The sequence below is a fragment of the Ammodytes marinus genome (assembly GCF_949987685.1).
Source record: "Ammodytes marinus genome assembly, chromosome: 17".
Classification (NCBI taxonomy): Eukaryota; Metazoa; Chordata; class Actinopteri; order Uranoscopiformes; family Ammodytidae; genus Ammodytes; species Ammodytes marinus.
In genome coordinates this window covers 28,019,263-28,035,872 of record NC_137221.1, presented here as the reverse complement: position 1 = coordinate 28,035,872, position 16,610 = coordinate 28,019,263, and the positions used below count along the sequence as shown (strand labels likewise).

The 16,610-nt window shown below is 41.1% G+C and overlaps 1 protein-coding gene across 3 annotated transcripts in view; it reads right to left on the bottom strand.

The window, feature by feature from the left end:
* Nucleotides 1-6,740: 6,740 nt before the first annotated feature.
* phactr4a (phosphatase and actin regulator 4a) overlaps nucleotides 6,741-16,610 on the bottom strand; it is a 125,661-nt gene continuing 115,791 nt past the window's right edge. For all 3 annotated transcript variants that reach the window (XM_080045705.1, XM_080045704.1, XM_080045703.1), the window contains 7 exons: nucleotides 15,216-15,451; nucleotides 13,734-13,893; nucleotides 13,467-13,522; nucleotides 11,211-11,272; nucleotides 10,982-11,119; nucleotides 8,132-8,208; nucleotides 6,741-7,946 (listed from right to left, as the gene is read on the bottom strand). In XM_080045705.1, the coding sequence (XP_079901831.1) occupies nucleotides 7,931-7,946; nucleotides 8,132-8,208; nucleotides 10,982-11,119; nucleotides 11,211-11,272; nucleotides 13,467-13,522; nucleotides 13,734-13,893; nucleotides 15,216-15,451 (745 nt within the window). In that variant the 3' untranslated portion in view covers nucleotides 6,741-7,930. The remainder of the gene's footprint in view (nucleotides 7,947-8,131; nucleotides 8,209-10,981; nucleotides 11,120-11,210; nucleotides 11,273-13,466; nucleotides 13,523-13,733; nucleotides 13,894-15,215; nucleotides 15,452-16,610) is intronic.

Here is a 16,610-nt window from a genome sequence, read left to right as displayed (position 1 = left end):
TCATCAACCCACAGCTGCACCATGTTCTCCAGCCCTTCAGCCTCTGGGAACCTGCCTCAGCCTTAGAACAGCCTATAGTGAAAACAACAAACAAACAATTGCAGGGTTTGTGTGTGTAGGTAATCATGTGATAATATTATTAGTACCTTGACATAACTGTTGGTCAATTCTAGGTTAAGACTGTCGTGCTTGTGCCTGTATAACCAATGACATGAAGTCAGCATGTCATCCCGATAAAAAAAAGAAATATATAAAATGGACCTCAGTGGCTTAGGTAGTTCAGTCAACTGTATGTATTTGCATATAGAAAATGGGCATGCAAGACTAAAGTAATAAAGGAGAATTACATACCTGATTTAATAACCAATTCAGTTGACCAATTCCTCCTCTTCCCCTGCAGTCGTGCCGGCCCCCTCCATATTCTTTCTACTCAAGGCAAGGCAAGGCAAGGCAAGTTTATTTATATAGCACAATTCAAACACAAGGCCACTCAAAGTGCTTTACAGGGGCAAGATTAAAATACATAAAACACATTAGAAGACATTTAAAAGCGAATGAAAAGAAGTAAAACATTAAAATAAAATAAAAAGTACAGGTTAAAATGGAAACAGAAAAGTCTTCAGACTCGATTTAAAAGAACTGAGGGTTGTAGCAGACCTCAAGTTTTCTGGGAGTTTGTTCCAGATATTTGGTGCATAAAAACTAAAAGCTGCTTCTCCTCGTTTAGTCCTAACTCTTGGGACTGTAAGTAAACCTGTCCCAGACGACCTAAGGGCTCTGGACGGTTCATAACGTATCAGCAGATCAGTAATGTATTTTGGCGCTAAACCATTTAGTGCTTTATAAACCAACATCAGTATTTTGAAATCAATTCTTTGAGTGACAGGAAGCCAGTGTAAAGACCTCAGAACTGGGGTAATGTGATCCACTTTTTTGGTCCTAGTGAGGACTCGAGCAGCAGCGTTCTGAATTAGCTGAAGCTGTCTGATAGATTTTTTTGGAAGGCCTGCAAGGACACTGTTACAGTAGTCAAGTCTACTAAAGATAAATGCATGGACAAGTTTTTCTAAATCTTGCTGAGACATAAGTCCTTTAATTCTTGATATGTTTTTAAGGTGGTAGTATGCTGACTTATTAATTGATTTAATGTGTTTCTTGAAATTCAAGTCGGAGTCTATGACAACACCAAGATTTCTGGCTTGGTGTGTGGTTTCTAGCATAACAGATGTAAGCTGTGCGCTGACTTTTAATTGTTCATCTTTGGCACCAAAGACAATTACTTCAGTTTTGTCGTTGTTTAATTGAAGGAAATTTTGGCACATCCAATCATTGATTTGTTCAATGCACTTACTCAGTGCTTGTATCGGACTGTAGTCTCCTGGTGATATGGTTATGTAAATTTGTGTGTCGTCAGCATAATTTGTTCTAGTGGGAGCATGTAGATGTTAAACGGAAGAGGCCCAAGAATGGAACCTTGGGGGACCCCGCATTCAATATGTGTCCGCTCAGATGTGAAAATTGCCTATTGACACATAGTAGTCTCTGTCCTTTAAGTAGGATTCAAACCAGTTTAGTACAGTTCCAGAGAGTCCAACCCAGTTTGCTAGTCGATCTAGTAATATGCTGTGGTCAACTGTGTCAAAAGCGGCACTGAGATCCAGTAAAACTAAAACAGAACTTTTGCCACTGTCTGTGTTTAAGTGGATGTCATTGAGGACCTTAACCAGAGCAGTCTCAGTGCTGTGGTGTTGTCGAAATCCTGACTGGAAAACATCAAAGCAGTTGTTCATTGCTAAGTAGTTATTTAGCTGTTGATAAACAGCTTTTTCAATGATTTTGCTTAAAAATGGTAGGTTAGATATGGGCCTATAATTGTTCATGAGCGATGTATCTAGATTGTTCTTTTTTAGGAGTGGCTTGATGACTGCTGTTTTCAGGGCCTGTGGGAATACACCTGTCCGAAGGGACATGTTGACAATTTGTAGAACATCTGAGGCCATACAGCTAAAAACTGTTTTAAAGAAGCCTGTGGGAAGAATGTCAAGGCAACAGGAGGAGGAGTTCAGGTGTTGTATAATGTCCTCCAGGTTTTTGTGGTTTATCAGATAAAATTGTGTCATTGCATTTGGATTGATTTTAAGTGGGCATAGCGATGACACATATGTTGAACTTTGTATTGATGCAGTGACAGCTTGTCTAATTTTGTGAATTTTCTCAGTAAAGAAGGAGGCAAATTCATTGCAGGCCCTCGTGGAGAGATGTTCAGACGCTACTGACACAGGAGGGTTTGTTAATCTGTCGACAGTAGCAAACAGGGCACGTGCATTGTTGTTTTTGGTGATGATGTCAGAAAAGAAAGACTGCCTTGCACTTTTCATCTCTGAGTTAAAAGTGCAAAGTTTCTCTTTGAAGATGTCATAATGAACCTGGAGATTTGTTTTTCGCCACCTGCGTTCCGCTTTACGGCACTCTCTTTTTTCTATTCTGACCTGCGGGGCATTTCTCCAAGGAGATCTTTTCTTACCAGAGACAACCTTCATCTTAGTGGGTGCAATACCATCTATAACACTTGTAATTTTGCCATTAAAGTTGTCTAAAAGCTCATTAACTGAGTTACAGGGGAGGGGTGGTATTAAAGAAAATGCTTGAATAAATGTTTCACTGGTATTTTCTGTAATATACCGTTTTTTGATTACTTTTGATTGATCAGTTGTGTGCACAGACATTTTACTCTCAAAACATAAACAGGAATGGTCTGAGAAGGGACCTATATCTGCCACTGTTACGTCTGAAATGTTCATTCCTCTGGAAATGATAAGGTCCAGAGTGTGCCCTTTGTTATGAGTTGGTTTGTCAACATGCTGATTTAGTCCAAAGTTGTCAAGGACACAGCACAGTTCTTTCGCACATCTGTCCTCGGGTTTGTCGATATGAATATTTAAGTCTCCAACAATTAATACACAGTGAAACTCAACACAGATTACAGACAGCAGCTCAGAAAGGTCATCTAAAAAGCTTGTGACTACAATCATGAAGGATAGCTCACAATATTCTTTCCAGCAGAGGGTGCTCTGCTGGAAAGGCAGCAGGCGCGCAAATTACCCACTCCCGACTCGGGGAGGTAGTGACGAAAAATAACAATACAGGACTCTTTCGAGGCCCTGTAATTGGAATGAGTACTTTAAATCCTTTAACGAGGATCCATTGGAGGGCAAGTCTGGTGCCAGCAGCCGCGGTAATTCCAGCTCCAATAGCGTATCTTAAAGTTGCTGCAGTTAAAAAGCTCGTAGTTGGATCTCGGGATCGAGCTGACGGTCCGCCGCGAGGCGAGCTACCGTCTGTCCCAGCCCCTGCCTCTCGGCGCCCCCTCGATGCTCTTAACTGAGTGTCCCGCAGGGTCCGAAGCGTTTACTTTGAAAAAATTAGAGTGTTCAAAGGCAATACAGTCACAGCGCGTGTTGACACCGCAGGGGGAGGGGCTGATTGACTCGGGGAGATTGAAGCCTCGATCCCTCAAGCGGCGCTTTGATAATACGTCCATGATTGAAGGAAATATTGTTTCTTGAGATCACAGCGCGAATCACACGTTAAAGATTTTTATGCGGAAATGCTATTGTTTCCAAGTGAAACTCGCGCATTGCAAATGAAATGTATACATATTTTTTAAATAGTAAAATATACATATATCAAAAAATAAATAAAAATAAATGAAAGTGTGGCGGGGCAAAATGAAAGTGTGGCGGCCCGCCACGGAATGATACATTAGTGGGAAACACTGGCAGTGTGTTTAAAAAATGTAGTAAAGATCAAAATCCTAATAATAGCTTTTATTTCCATACACGCAAATGCATTGGGGACATTGCACATTCTATTCCAAATCCAAATATAAAGAAACATTTGTCAAATGTTTCTATATCTTTACAGAAAGTGAAGAAAAAGGAATATTAGACCGTTCAAAAAAAATAGCAGTGTGCATTTTTCTTTACAATTAAAACATTTACTGTATCAACTGAAAAATGCATGAAGATTTAGCTTTCATATGAATCACTGAACTAATATTTAGTTGTATAACCTCTGTTTCTGAGAACTGCTTCACATCTGTGTTGCATGGAGTCGACCAACTTATGGCACCTGTGAACAGGTGTTTCAGCCCAGGACGCATGGGCGTAAAATTGCGTATGGACGGTGTGGACGTGTCCATACCAATATTCAAATGTGCTGAAATTGTCCACACCAATATGAGAAGGATATGACAACGACGAGAAAGGGTTAATGCGTTGCCTCTTTATAGTCCCGCCTTAAGTATTTTGTGATTGGCTTTGCCTCCTGTTGGTTGTCGTGGGTTGTGTTTCGGTTAGCGGTGATTGGTTGCTTAATTTGAGAGCGGCAAAACAGCTTCTGCTGTCATTTCGGAATCTATCAGCTCAGCTGCTGCGCTATGAATGCGGCTGAAGTTTGACGTCAACTGAGGAAGAATGTCGGGGAAATAAAGGAAAGGAGTGGCGTTTTCTCCCGGTGGCCAAGGGAAGCCAGGTTTCCCTGTTTTTTAGGCTGTAGTTGTCATCCAATAAAAACATTTATATTAACAGTTTCGGTAATCTTTGGTGCTGTGCTCCTGTCATTTCTTCCCCATTTCTCTCCTCTCGTTGAGCATTTTACAGTGCGCGAAACAGCGCCCCTTTACATTTAAATTCTGAAGATGCGGCGAAACACGACACTGCACACTGTGGTTGCGTTCCGAATCGCATACTTTCTACTATATAGTATGTAGAAAAAAGATTTAGGATGTCCCGATTCTTGTGGCCAGATTTAGGATGGTTAGAACAGTTATTTGAGTACTAGTAATTCAACAATCTAATAAAACAAAAGGGCGCTTGTGTTCACTCTTTTGAACCACAGGTAACCACCACCTTTGCTTCATTTTTTTGATGGCTCAAATGTGTATCATAGAAAATTATTTATTCATTAACCATTGATAAGTGTGTTAAACTCCATCTTAATCACCATTTATATAGGAATAGTGTTCCTCAAAGTACACCAAATTGATGCATTTAACATTTAAAAGGTACAAAATGTTCTTCCGGGGGAGCATACCCCCGGACCCCCCTAGGGGGGTCGGGGTCCCCCCCCACACTTTCAAAAAATTCTGTGGGAAACACTGCACTGCTATTATACACAACTGTATATCCACAGATTCACTGAATTATGCTGCACAGTTTAGCATAGGCCACGTCCATTAGGCGTTAAGGATTATTAGCAAAATTGCAACTGCAAAACAGACTTTACATTTCAGCTCCCACAATTTCTGTGATTTTTTTGCTTTTTGCTCTATAATAATAATAATAATAATAATTGATTGGATTTATATAGCGCTTCAAGGTACTCAAAGCGCTTTACAGGGTTCCAGGTTCAATTCGTTCACACACAGTCATACCGGTGGTGGTAAACTACGATAGTAGCCACAGTTGCCCTGGGGCAGACTGACAGAAGCGAGGCTGCCATTCCGTGCCATCGGCCCTTCCGACCACCACCTCAAACACATAGCAGTCATACACATTCACACGAGGCAAGGTGGGTGAAGTGTCTTGCCCAGGGACACAACGACCATGACACAAGTGGCCGGGCGGGGATCGAACCGCCAACCCTAGGATCGTTGGCCAACCAGCCTAACCACCTGAGCCACAGTCGCCCAAACTGATGTAACTCCCAAACCGAACATCCCACATTCAAAAACTTTACATCCCCGGATTCTGTGAAGTGAGCGGCCGGCGCCACGCCACGGTCGATGACACTCGGGTCCGAGTTGCGTCGGAGGCTTGGCCCCCGGTGATAACTGCTTGCAGTTCTAGTGCCATTTGTATTTGTTGCTCAATCCAGACTGCTTTTAGAACATCTTAAACCTTTTCACTCTTCAAGGCGTTTAAATAAAATGTATCCCCCTAATCTCTTTTCTTTTCATTTCGATATTTAGTTTTGACATTCAGAAAGTGTCAGAACACAAAGAGGAGCAGAGCTGCATCCCTGATGTCTAGCTAATACTGCCGATTAGCATTATGACAGAGGTTAAAGGGCCAAACGTCAAATGTAGGTAGCACTCATTCTTAAAACCTCACAGGCGCACGTCTCTGGGAGAGGAGACTGAATTGTGAGGTTGTTTCTTTTTGTCTGAGCACATTATTGGCTTTTTGCACTGAGTTTTCCTTAACATGTTATATAATGCCCTCATCTGGTCATTTGAAGAGGCCACATACTCATATTCACTCCACGTTATCATTTTACAACATACATATTAGTAGCACAGCTTTAAGTATCTGTTAAAATCCTGCCTGGGAAAAAAATATTTTATGTATCATCATGGCATTATATCACTGAACAAGGACTTTAAAGATCATGCCAATGTGTTTTGGTCTCGTCTACCTATTCAGATTTTTTGGAATGAAGTGGCATCAATTAATATATAAAAAAAATATTGGATTACAGTAACAGTACAATTTTCATGTCTTCTTACCTTTGTGAGCATGCTGCCAGCAAAGTCTTTAAAAGGTAGGCATCATATTTACTTTGCTTGCCAGGAAAATGACAAAGTTCAGGGCTCCAAAAAATGGCGCTACTGCTGGTCTCTCTTTTAATATTGTTAAACACTTGCATCTTCTTTAGAAAAGATAACTTACTCCATACAGTTCAATAGAAAAGATGACTTACTCCATACCACTTCAAAAAACGCATTGGGTGAAAAGTGATAGGAAAAAATGGTGTGTTTATTTAGCCAGTCAGACAGATTTCTTACATTGCATAACTAGATATTTAAATGTTTAAAATGGGTGATTTTTCCATGATTCCGTGATTGTCCCATGACATTGTTTACTTTTTTTGACTGTGTTTTTTGTCTATTGTTACAAAAGTGCGAATGACCACATCATGTTGAAATGAAAATCCCACGTTATTTAATTTATGAGCAGATTGTTCTTTTATATAGTGCGGCTTGCAAAAGAAACATTTTAAAGATCTCTGTATCAAAAAAAGAAAAGAAAATACATTTTGCCGTTACTACTTGGATATAACATTTGAGAAATACTTTACAATTAAAACATGTCAGCTTTAATGTAGATGTACAATAAAAGTCCATCAAATCTACATCGTTGATCTATACAATTTGCAGCCGACTATGGACCTGCATATTATATAAAGTACCATAAAAGAGGCAGGAAAATAAAAATATGTACATTTTCCTCCTTAAATTAATTCATTTATAAACATAGAATTATAGGCTCAAAACGTTTAGATTTTTCTACACTCTCAGTTTATGAACATAAGGTGCCTTCTTCGAAAAATAATCTAGTGATGTGTGCTTCATGAGAATCATTCAAATTATCAACAAAATACAGTCAAATGCACATGTTTGGATATTAGGGGGGGATCTGCGCTCTGCAGGTCTGCCAGAGCCTAAACTGTTGATTCAGCTACGGCTGAGATTTAAATAGGAAACGCACTGCTGTGCACAAGTCTTGGTACCGTACACAGCGTTAATAGGAGCTACAGTGTTCTCTTTATGTGCAGTCTTCCTGGAAATATATAGTGAAGGCAGGTAGAGGCATGGTGAGAGTGGTCTCCTCCTTTCGGTTCAATCAAAAGTCTTTGTGAGTGCCCAGCAGAGGGAGGAATTTCTTACTCTACTTGTTGGCACCAGGGACCTCCAACAAGGATGTACAAACAAATGAACTCTATCCATAGTTGAAGTACTGGAGAATGTCTGCTATTAGCAGCTTCTTCCGCTCTGGTTCCAGTTATAAGTGACCTTAAACAAAGCAGGTTAGCAGTTAGTCAGTTAAAAAAGGACCACAACGGGCCTCATGGTTAGTTTATGGTGGGGATAAGGGCTTTTTCCTCCTCACTAGTCCCAGATAGGTTCTCTGCTGGTCAGCATGGACAGCTAAGGCCGATGGAACCTAGTAGAAAGAGAGGGAAACGGTCAAAGATAGTCAAGAGCATTCATCTCATCTATCTTCAAGGTTAGAATGAAAATCTTTAGAAAAAGAAAAGTGAACAAATAAAGTATTGATGACTCCACTTAGTACATGTGGAGTACATTTGAGGTTAAACATTGATGTGTATTGCTGTATAGGAGCCTGACCTGGTATAGATCCTGCTCTCCTCATGAACCTCCATCTCTGAACTCTTGAATTCATTGAGCTCTTTGCGGATGGCAGCCTGAGAGGAGACAGGAAAGAAATGTTTAATTCATTAATAGCGAGGCACAAAAAGGAACAGAAGTCTGTGATCCAAGATACTAATACAGTGTATAGATTATTTTTTTAACTGTTCGCACTTTTAGTACAAATCAAATGTGGACTTGAAGTGATGGCATTTCTGTTCCTACATATTTTGTGAGCTTCACTGGACCAGGTAATTCACTCAGGCCCAGCCACATAGCAGAGTCTGTATTGCATTCCTGGGATTCCTGCCCCCTACTGAATCTGCTTTGAATGCAAATCCCCTCAGTTTCCTAAAGAACAACATCCTGCTGTTAGGCCCCCCTATCAGAGCCGGCCCAAGCCTTCAGGGGGCCCTAAGCGAAATATGATTAGGGGGCCCCTCTCCAATGTTAGCGCTGCTGAAACTATAGATCTTTGTTAAATATCATTCACACACCCAGTGTTTTCCGCTAGAGCCTCCACTGTGCGGCTGTGCGAAAATATTAGACAGCCGAGATTCAGACCTCCTAGGGGGGTCCGGGGGCATGCCCCCCCGTGAGATTTTTTTAGCCTTTTAAAGTGAAATGCATGAATCTGGTGCACTTTGAGAGGAAAATTAAGAGGCTAAATCTGAGAAATTTTGTGAACAAATAATTTGGAAACACTGGGTCAGATGAATTAGAAGCTATTGAAGAAGGACACATGGATTTTCCATAAAAATATTAATATAAAATAAAATATTATGGAGGGTCCTCTGGGTTGGGCTTGGAGCTCTTTTTCTTTTACGGGACATATTTCTCTGTAATATAATGAATGCATTTAAATGCAGTGAGAGGAACAAAGCAGAAGAACTCTGTTGTCCAGCTACTGTATCTTTTTTTCCACAGACAAGGCTGAAATAGGCTATAGACTATACACAGTGCATGGGCAACTGAGGGCAACCCCATTTCCAATTGTTTTTAAATAAACTCAATACACACTGTGCATGGATGTGAACGTGACATGATCAGATAATTTCGGATTTCCTCACAGATGAACTGATTACATTTTTAGGCTATTAATTATCTAGACCAAAACATTTTCCTTTTTTTGTATAACTCACATTTGCATAATATGATGTTAATATCAAACACACAAACTAAAAAAAAAAATATATATTTTTTATTTTTTTTAGGGGGCCCCCCAGGCAGTCGGGGGCTCTAAGCGGCCGCTTAGTTCGCTTATGCCTCGGGCCGGCTCTGCCCCCTATTGCTAAGAAGCTCTAAGCCTCAAGAGTGTAATGATGAGCATGATTACCCTATAATATCATTCCATCTCTTACTATTCATACCAAAAGGTGTAGCACAGTAAATGATGCGAGCACACGCACTGCTCAGGCAGCCTATGCACACTGCCAAGGAAGATTAATCAATGTGGTTCTCTTTCACACATATTGTTTCCTGTAGACCAAAGCAAACTACAATGCAGAGGCATAAGGCATGTGAGAACCTTTTTGTCCGTAATTGGTCAGATATGTCTGGGGCTGAGCAATAACATATTTCCTGAACTGCTCTACAATTGGTCAGAATTTCCATGTGGGAAAACTACAGAAAGAAAACACAGTAAAGTAGATTGTCTTCCTCATCCCATAATACATAGCACCGCTGGCTACAGGAGCTCACGCAGTTTTTCCCTTCAGTTGAGTCTGGCTCAGCTTGTCCTGTGCATAATCTGTGTGTTAATGTCAGTCATCATTTGTTGTGGCAAGTTTAAGTCCATGGTCGGCTAAAACCAAAACATGTGGCTACCAGATAGCGGTGTACAGTCCACCCTTAGTGTGAATGTGAGGATGTGTTGAGTCCAGTCGACCTTCACATAAGAACTTTGACTTTGCTCAGTGCCATGAAGCCAACGGCACAGCGGAGCTCAGGTATACCTCATCAAAAGTTGAACTGGGTAGGGGGCATCCAAGGGGTTTTATAACTTATGTTGTTTATACCACAACGAAACATACATCGTATTATCCTGTGTGATCGCAGTGCACGTAATTCTGTACCACGGAAACTCCTTGGTATCCAGCTGTCCGCCCATGCTGTGCTGCACCCTGCCGTCCATCAGCACAACAGACCTCAGGTATACGGCATCATAAGTCTAGAGGCGGGGGGATCTGGGCGGTGTGCTAAAGAAAGGGTAGCAGTGTGTAGGCTATATGACCCATGTTTATACTAGAGCTGCAACGATTAATCGACGAATCGATTATTAATCGATTATTAAAATAATCGACAACTATTTTGATAATCGATTAATTGTTTCGAGTAATTTTTTATTAAAAAAATTCCAAATTCTCTGGTTCCAGCTTCTCAAATGTGAATATTTTCTGGTTTCTTTAATCCTATTATGACAGTAAACTGAAATATCTGTGTGTTTTGGACATAATACATTTGAGGATGTCAACATGGGCTTTGGAAAATTGATCAACATTTTTCACCATTTTCTGACATTTTACGGACCAAAACACTAATCGATTAATAATCGATTAATCGAGAAAATAATCGACAGATTAATCGATTATCAAAATAATCGTTAGTTGCAGCCCTAGTTTATACCACAATATACATCATATTATCTTGTGTGATCGCGCCATGCGTAATTCTGTAATAACTACGGGAATCCCGGTCTCGTGACTCCCACCCTCCGTCGGAAAAAATAGGCCTACATGATTCGACTGTCAGTCGACTAAAGGCTTAACTTGTCAAATTAGATTTGACGAGGTAAATTGTTAGTCGGGGACAGCCCTTGTTGAGTCTCACCTTGTCTGCAGGAGTGAGCTTAGTCCATGGTTTGTCTGCTCGCCGGTCGTAGTCGTGGGCGTGCGTGCTCTCCACATACTCATGGAAACGCAGGATCTTCCTCTCCTGGAGTTCAGCCACGGTGGGTCTCTGAGACAGCTGAGGACAGACGGAACAGGAAGGTGTTAAGATGGTAAATTCTGGTTCATAATGGCAGGTGTATTTTCCAGTGACTTGGTGGCATCCTGACCTTTCTGGTGAGCCTCCGTTTGATCTCGGATCTCTCCATTCGTCGATCCATTTCATTCTTGGCTGCAGGAAGAAAATAAATTCCATGAGAGAGTGAAACACTCTAGCCAGTCAGGTGGATTTCAGCCCGAGCTAACGGTCAGCATGCTACGCTAACGGGAAGCTTTAATCACTGCACAAGGAGCCGCATTGTTTGAGAGCGGGCGCAAAGCGCTGCCTTGGCCCAGTTATTAAAGGACAAAGTGAGATGCAGTGTGGTGGTACTAGTCCTGGATCAGAAGGTGTTGACAAATTCTGAGAAGTATAATGTTCATACTCTCTCCTGGTATCCATCACATTGACTCAGTCTGCTCTGGTCATAACACTAATTTGTATACAATGGAGCCAGATGCATAGAACACAGCGTGGGTAAAGAGAGCATATGCATATAACAGTGGTTTCTATGCGTGTGTGTACTCCAATCTTAACTCTTGAATCATAAACTAGTTGAAAAGGAATTGGGTTTGTGCTCGTAAAATGCATTTACATCACATAGAAAGTGGTGCAGTAGCATTATTTATCAGACGAATGAAGCGGAAAAGAAAACTATATTTTATGTGAATTTGTCAGATGGGGCCAGTACGCAGTAATAGTATGATTCTGCTCCACAACTCTCAATCATGGCAAAAAAGATATACACTAACTGGCGACTAGACAGGCTTCTTCATGCTTGGCCATTACAGACCTACTGTATACACTTTAATCCCATAAATGACATGGGATCATTGGCAGTGACCCTTTTTCAATAATTTTCATCAAATGTCAGGACTGCAATCACTAGTATTAAGTTAATAGTACTTATATCAAATAAAATACAAAGTGCTTCACAATAAAGGATCAAATTAAAAGATAATAAACACTGTGGTTTGAAAAGTGATGAAACAAGAAGAAACACCAAATCCATACGATGTGCATCTGTTGAAACTGCTACACTCACAGCCTAAAAGAATAATGCATACGTATTTGAGACACTCCCCCGACTCATTTGATCCATCTTCCCATTACCATATCACATCACTTCCCTTTGGATAAAACTGTTATTCTTCTGCTCTAAAGTCTACACATCAGGTACCCACATTATGACTGAATGATGTTCTTCTGTAGGAGCAACACTTTATCCCCATTTAAACTACAAACCTTTTTTAATATGCAATATACTAAAATCACATTAGCCATTGGACGAAGGACTAATCCAGATTATTGATTTCAGCAAAGAACACCCCTGAATGTAGAAATGAAGGCTATAGTTGAAGATAGACGGATGGAGGGTAAGGCCCGGAACACACATCCTGCGTCTACCTCTGGAGCGGATCTGCGTCCGTTACTGCTGCCTCTCTTGTGCTGTTTTCGGCCACACATGTAACGTCTCAGCTGCTGCAGTGCTGCTTCTAAAAGCACTGTCTTTCTACATATAGTTTTCATAGATAATTCCCTTTAATTAATATTAAGTTGTTTCATGTCATTTTATGATTAATATTGAGTTTCGACAGTAATCCTAGAGCCTCGTTGCCTTTTTTTAATTTTTTCACATTTTCGCTTGTGGTAGAGTTTTATTTTGAAAGACACAAACAGGGAAATCGTGAAAATACAGTGAATGCTGCTGGTATGACTCAACAGAGTATTTCTCTATCAGTTAAAGCAGAGAGAACCGAGAGACGCACGTCTCCCTGAAAAAAAAGGCAAGCCTCCTGAGGTAAAGTGTAGCGTCGCTGCAGAAGCGCCTCCAACGAACGTCGGGAGCGCGTCTGAGGTTGAATGTGTGGCTGCTGTAGCGTGTTAACACGGTCGCCGAAAAAAAAGTCAGACACAGACGCGCAGTAGAGGTAGGATGTGTGTTCCAGGGGTAAGGGTGTGTGTGTGTACACATGTAACTGTTTAGTAAATCATAACCGTTTAGGAAAAATCAATAAAATAAAAGTTTGGAAAATTATTTCAATGTGTTCATCCATTTCACATCACAAATAACACAAACTATTTAGAGATAATACAAGCTAGTCTGCAGAAACCGTCTACCTTAATTAATTTACTCTGTCAGTCCAGAGTAGAAATTAATGAATGCCTGACTCACAAGCAGCACACTAGCTCAACAGCTAACAGCTCATTGTTACAAACTAAAATGAAAGCCCACCTAATATCATATTAAACGTGTACATGAAACATTTTTAGTTGTGCAACCGTTAATTTTGTAAATGTTCACACCCCTAATGGAGTGCCTTACCTTGAAGGATGTTCCTCTGCTCCAGCTCGTCTGCTGATGGTCTCTGACTCAGTCGCCTGAAGACACAAAGCAATGTTGACCAATGTTATGTTTAAAGGCTGCTATGATCACTCTGAGAGGAAAATATTTTCTCTGGAGAAGTTACCGTCTTCATAACTAACGTTCAACTAAAAGCTATGAGTGTGTCTGGATAAAGAGCCTCTAACACAACATGACTTGGTGTACACTAGACATCATGCGATGGACAGATGGACATTGATGTGTTACCGGTTGAGTGTGGAGCCGATCTTGTTCCTCACTGCCTCCCACTGCTCCCTGTTCTGCCAGCTCATGTCATCATGGTTCTCCTGAGCGTCCAGCTGTTCTCTCTGTTTCTCCAACTTCAGGGCCAACGTATCCTTCCTCTTCACACAGCGAGCCAGACCACCTGCGCCACACACACACACACACACACACACACACACACACACACACACACACACACACACACACACACACACACACACACACACACACACACACACACACACACACACACACACTTACTACAGTGTGCTGTCACACTTCTCTTTTATTAGAAGATAAATGTAAAACTAAATATCCAAATTATCATATGGTAACTGTGACTGTTTTGATTGGCATTAAGCTATTAACGTGCGCATGTTAAGTGATAATGACCCTCGGCTCACCCCATATTTTTGCGAAACCAGGAAGTGATAGAGCAGTAACATTGTGTATCGCAACCGAAAACAAACCTCTGTGACCCTGTTTCCACCTGGGATTAACATCTGACTTTTTGAATCTGGTTACAAGTGGACAGCTCTCAGTCCGTGTGTTCCCACTTGTATTTTCAAATGTGACTTCTTTGTCTACTTGTGATCCGATTCCATTTACCCGCGCTGTATTTAAATCAACACGTACATAATTTCCGTTTGCATTGCTGTTTTTAACCGGTGGGGTTCAAACAAGTAAACATACAGGGCTGTACAGTGCCACAGTTTTAATCGCATTGGCTATTAAAATGCATTACATGCGAATATAATTACGAGTCTAGGTTGATGAGATAGGCTACTGTCTCATTTAGACAAGGAGGAGCGATGCACAACACTGCTTAGAGGGCTCTACATTAACACTCGCCAAATGCGGGAAATATCATAGATAGTATGAAGGTAAAAACTCTTAGGCGAGTAAGTTATTACGCCTCTTTGGGTGGTGAAAGATGTGTGTTTGCAGTTAAGATACTGCATATGCGAACAGAATATTTCCTGTGCGCCTTCACATTAAAAGCATGTTACTAGCCAAACTTTTGACTGAGTTGACTTTTATTCTTAAGCAGTTAAGAACAGGAAGTAGTTGCCTTGCAGCTCTCCAGTCTATAGCAGCGATTTCTGTGTTTTCAGATGTACGCAGTGAAATGAAAACAGAGCTTGTCATTTGCAATACTGGCGGAATACAGTACGTTGAGTCTTAAATACCACTAGCTTGCCGAACATCCAGCTGATGAGAGCTCTCCTCCTCCTTGCCAAAGGCAGACCCATGTTTTGCTTTAAGCATATTTTTTGAGCATCCAGAATTTAATGTTATCTTTATGACAACAGTCATTACTATTCATAATGTTCATGACAGGTGTCATGTCATGATCATAACAGTATAATGACAGTGTTATGTCAGTCTTAATCATACCCCTTCAAATAAAGTGTAACCAAACGTTATGTTGCACCATTAGAAGATATATTTAGAGCAACATACTTTGAGGCTCTTCATTATCGTCGTCGTCATCACTCTCGTCTCTGTACAGGATGGGCCCATCCGAGTCAGACTCGTCCTCACTGTTTTCATGGTCTCCTGCTTCAGGTATGACAGACACTCTGGGGTCTCCCACCATGCCCCTCCTGCTCCGCGGCTCCAGCTCAGTCTTACGCTGTGGCTGACGAGGCTGCAGCTTACGCAACTCTTCCTCCATGTCAAAGTCATCGTCTTCTGGCCTGGAAATACACAAGGACAGCAGTGAGAGAGCTGAACAAGATCTGGTTCTCTCATAAGTCTGTTCCATGGGTGACGCTAAACTAACTTTCATGTCAATAGCCAAGACAAACTATGTCCTTATGTATTTTTTAATTGTTAAAATATAAACAAAGTTCAAAACAAGCTGAGTGTTAATAGTAAATCCAATGACAACATTCATTGCCGGAAGAAAGTTTCGAATGAATGAGTTTTGAAGAAACTTTAAATTGTACATCTCGTTAATTAGATTCAAATCATTGACTGACATTTTATATTGAAATAAAGAGATTAAAGCCACTACGAGTAACATGGCACGTTGGCGGCCCCTTTGGACAAAAGCGGTAGTATTTTTTTTTACGAAGCCAGCTGTCGTGAAGCTGTTTTCTAGCTCGTGTCGGGCGTGCAAGATTCAAATGATCAGGAAGCAATATAGTGCATGTCCGTGTGTTGAAAGTGTGAGGGCACCGGACTCTTTTCGGCTCCGTGAGAGTGGTTAGTGACACAGCATCAACTAATGCCAGTCAGTGCTACACACACCTGATTGCAATGAGTTGATGCAGCAGTGTCACCTAACTACTCTCTCTCACGGAGCTGAAAGATTACATGTCCTCACACAAAGCGAATGAACGAGAGAAGGCAGTTAGTATGGATCACTATGAGGTAATGTGTTTATGTTGTTGTAAATAATGACTATTTCAGATGAATAATGGTCATCTGATGATGCTGGTGAGGCAAAGTAAACTTTGTTTTAGTAGGCTACCGCTCATTAATTTAGGAGTAAACACTGCAGTCTAGTTCGCTACCGTGAAATTGTGTATACGTTGCTTGGCAACGCCCTCCCGCCCGCCTATCACTCTCCCTTTTAGCTTTTCTTCATTGCATTTTCTTTTTTTTCTTTGATGGTTCAGCCCCGTTATCAGTCATTATGACGACAAATAACTGTCTCAAACAAGGCTCCCGCTCCCCTTCCCTCACCTGGAGGGATAGGCTTCTCAAATCGAGTTGCTGCGCCACACTGAAATCTGCGACCAATATGGATAAGTGACCATAGAGCATGCACGCGTGAACCGAAAATCGGACTGGGTGTGCGACCAGACCAAACGCAATAATAAAAGCGATATAAAAACGTCTTTCTTTGCA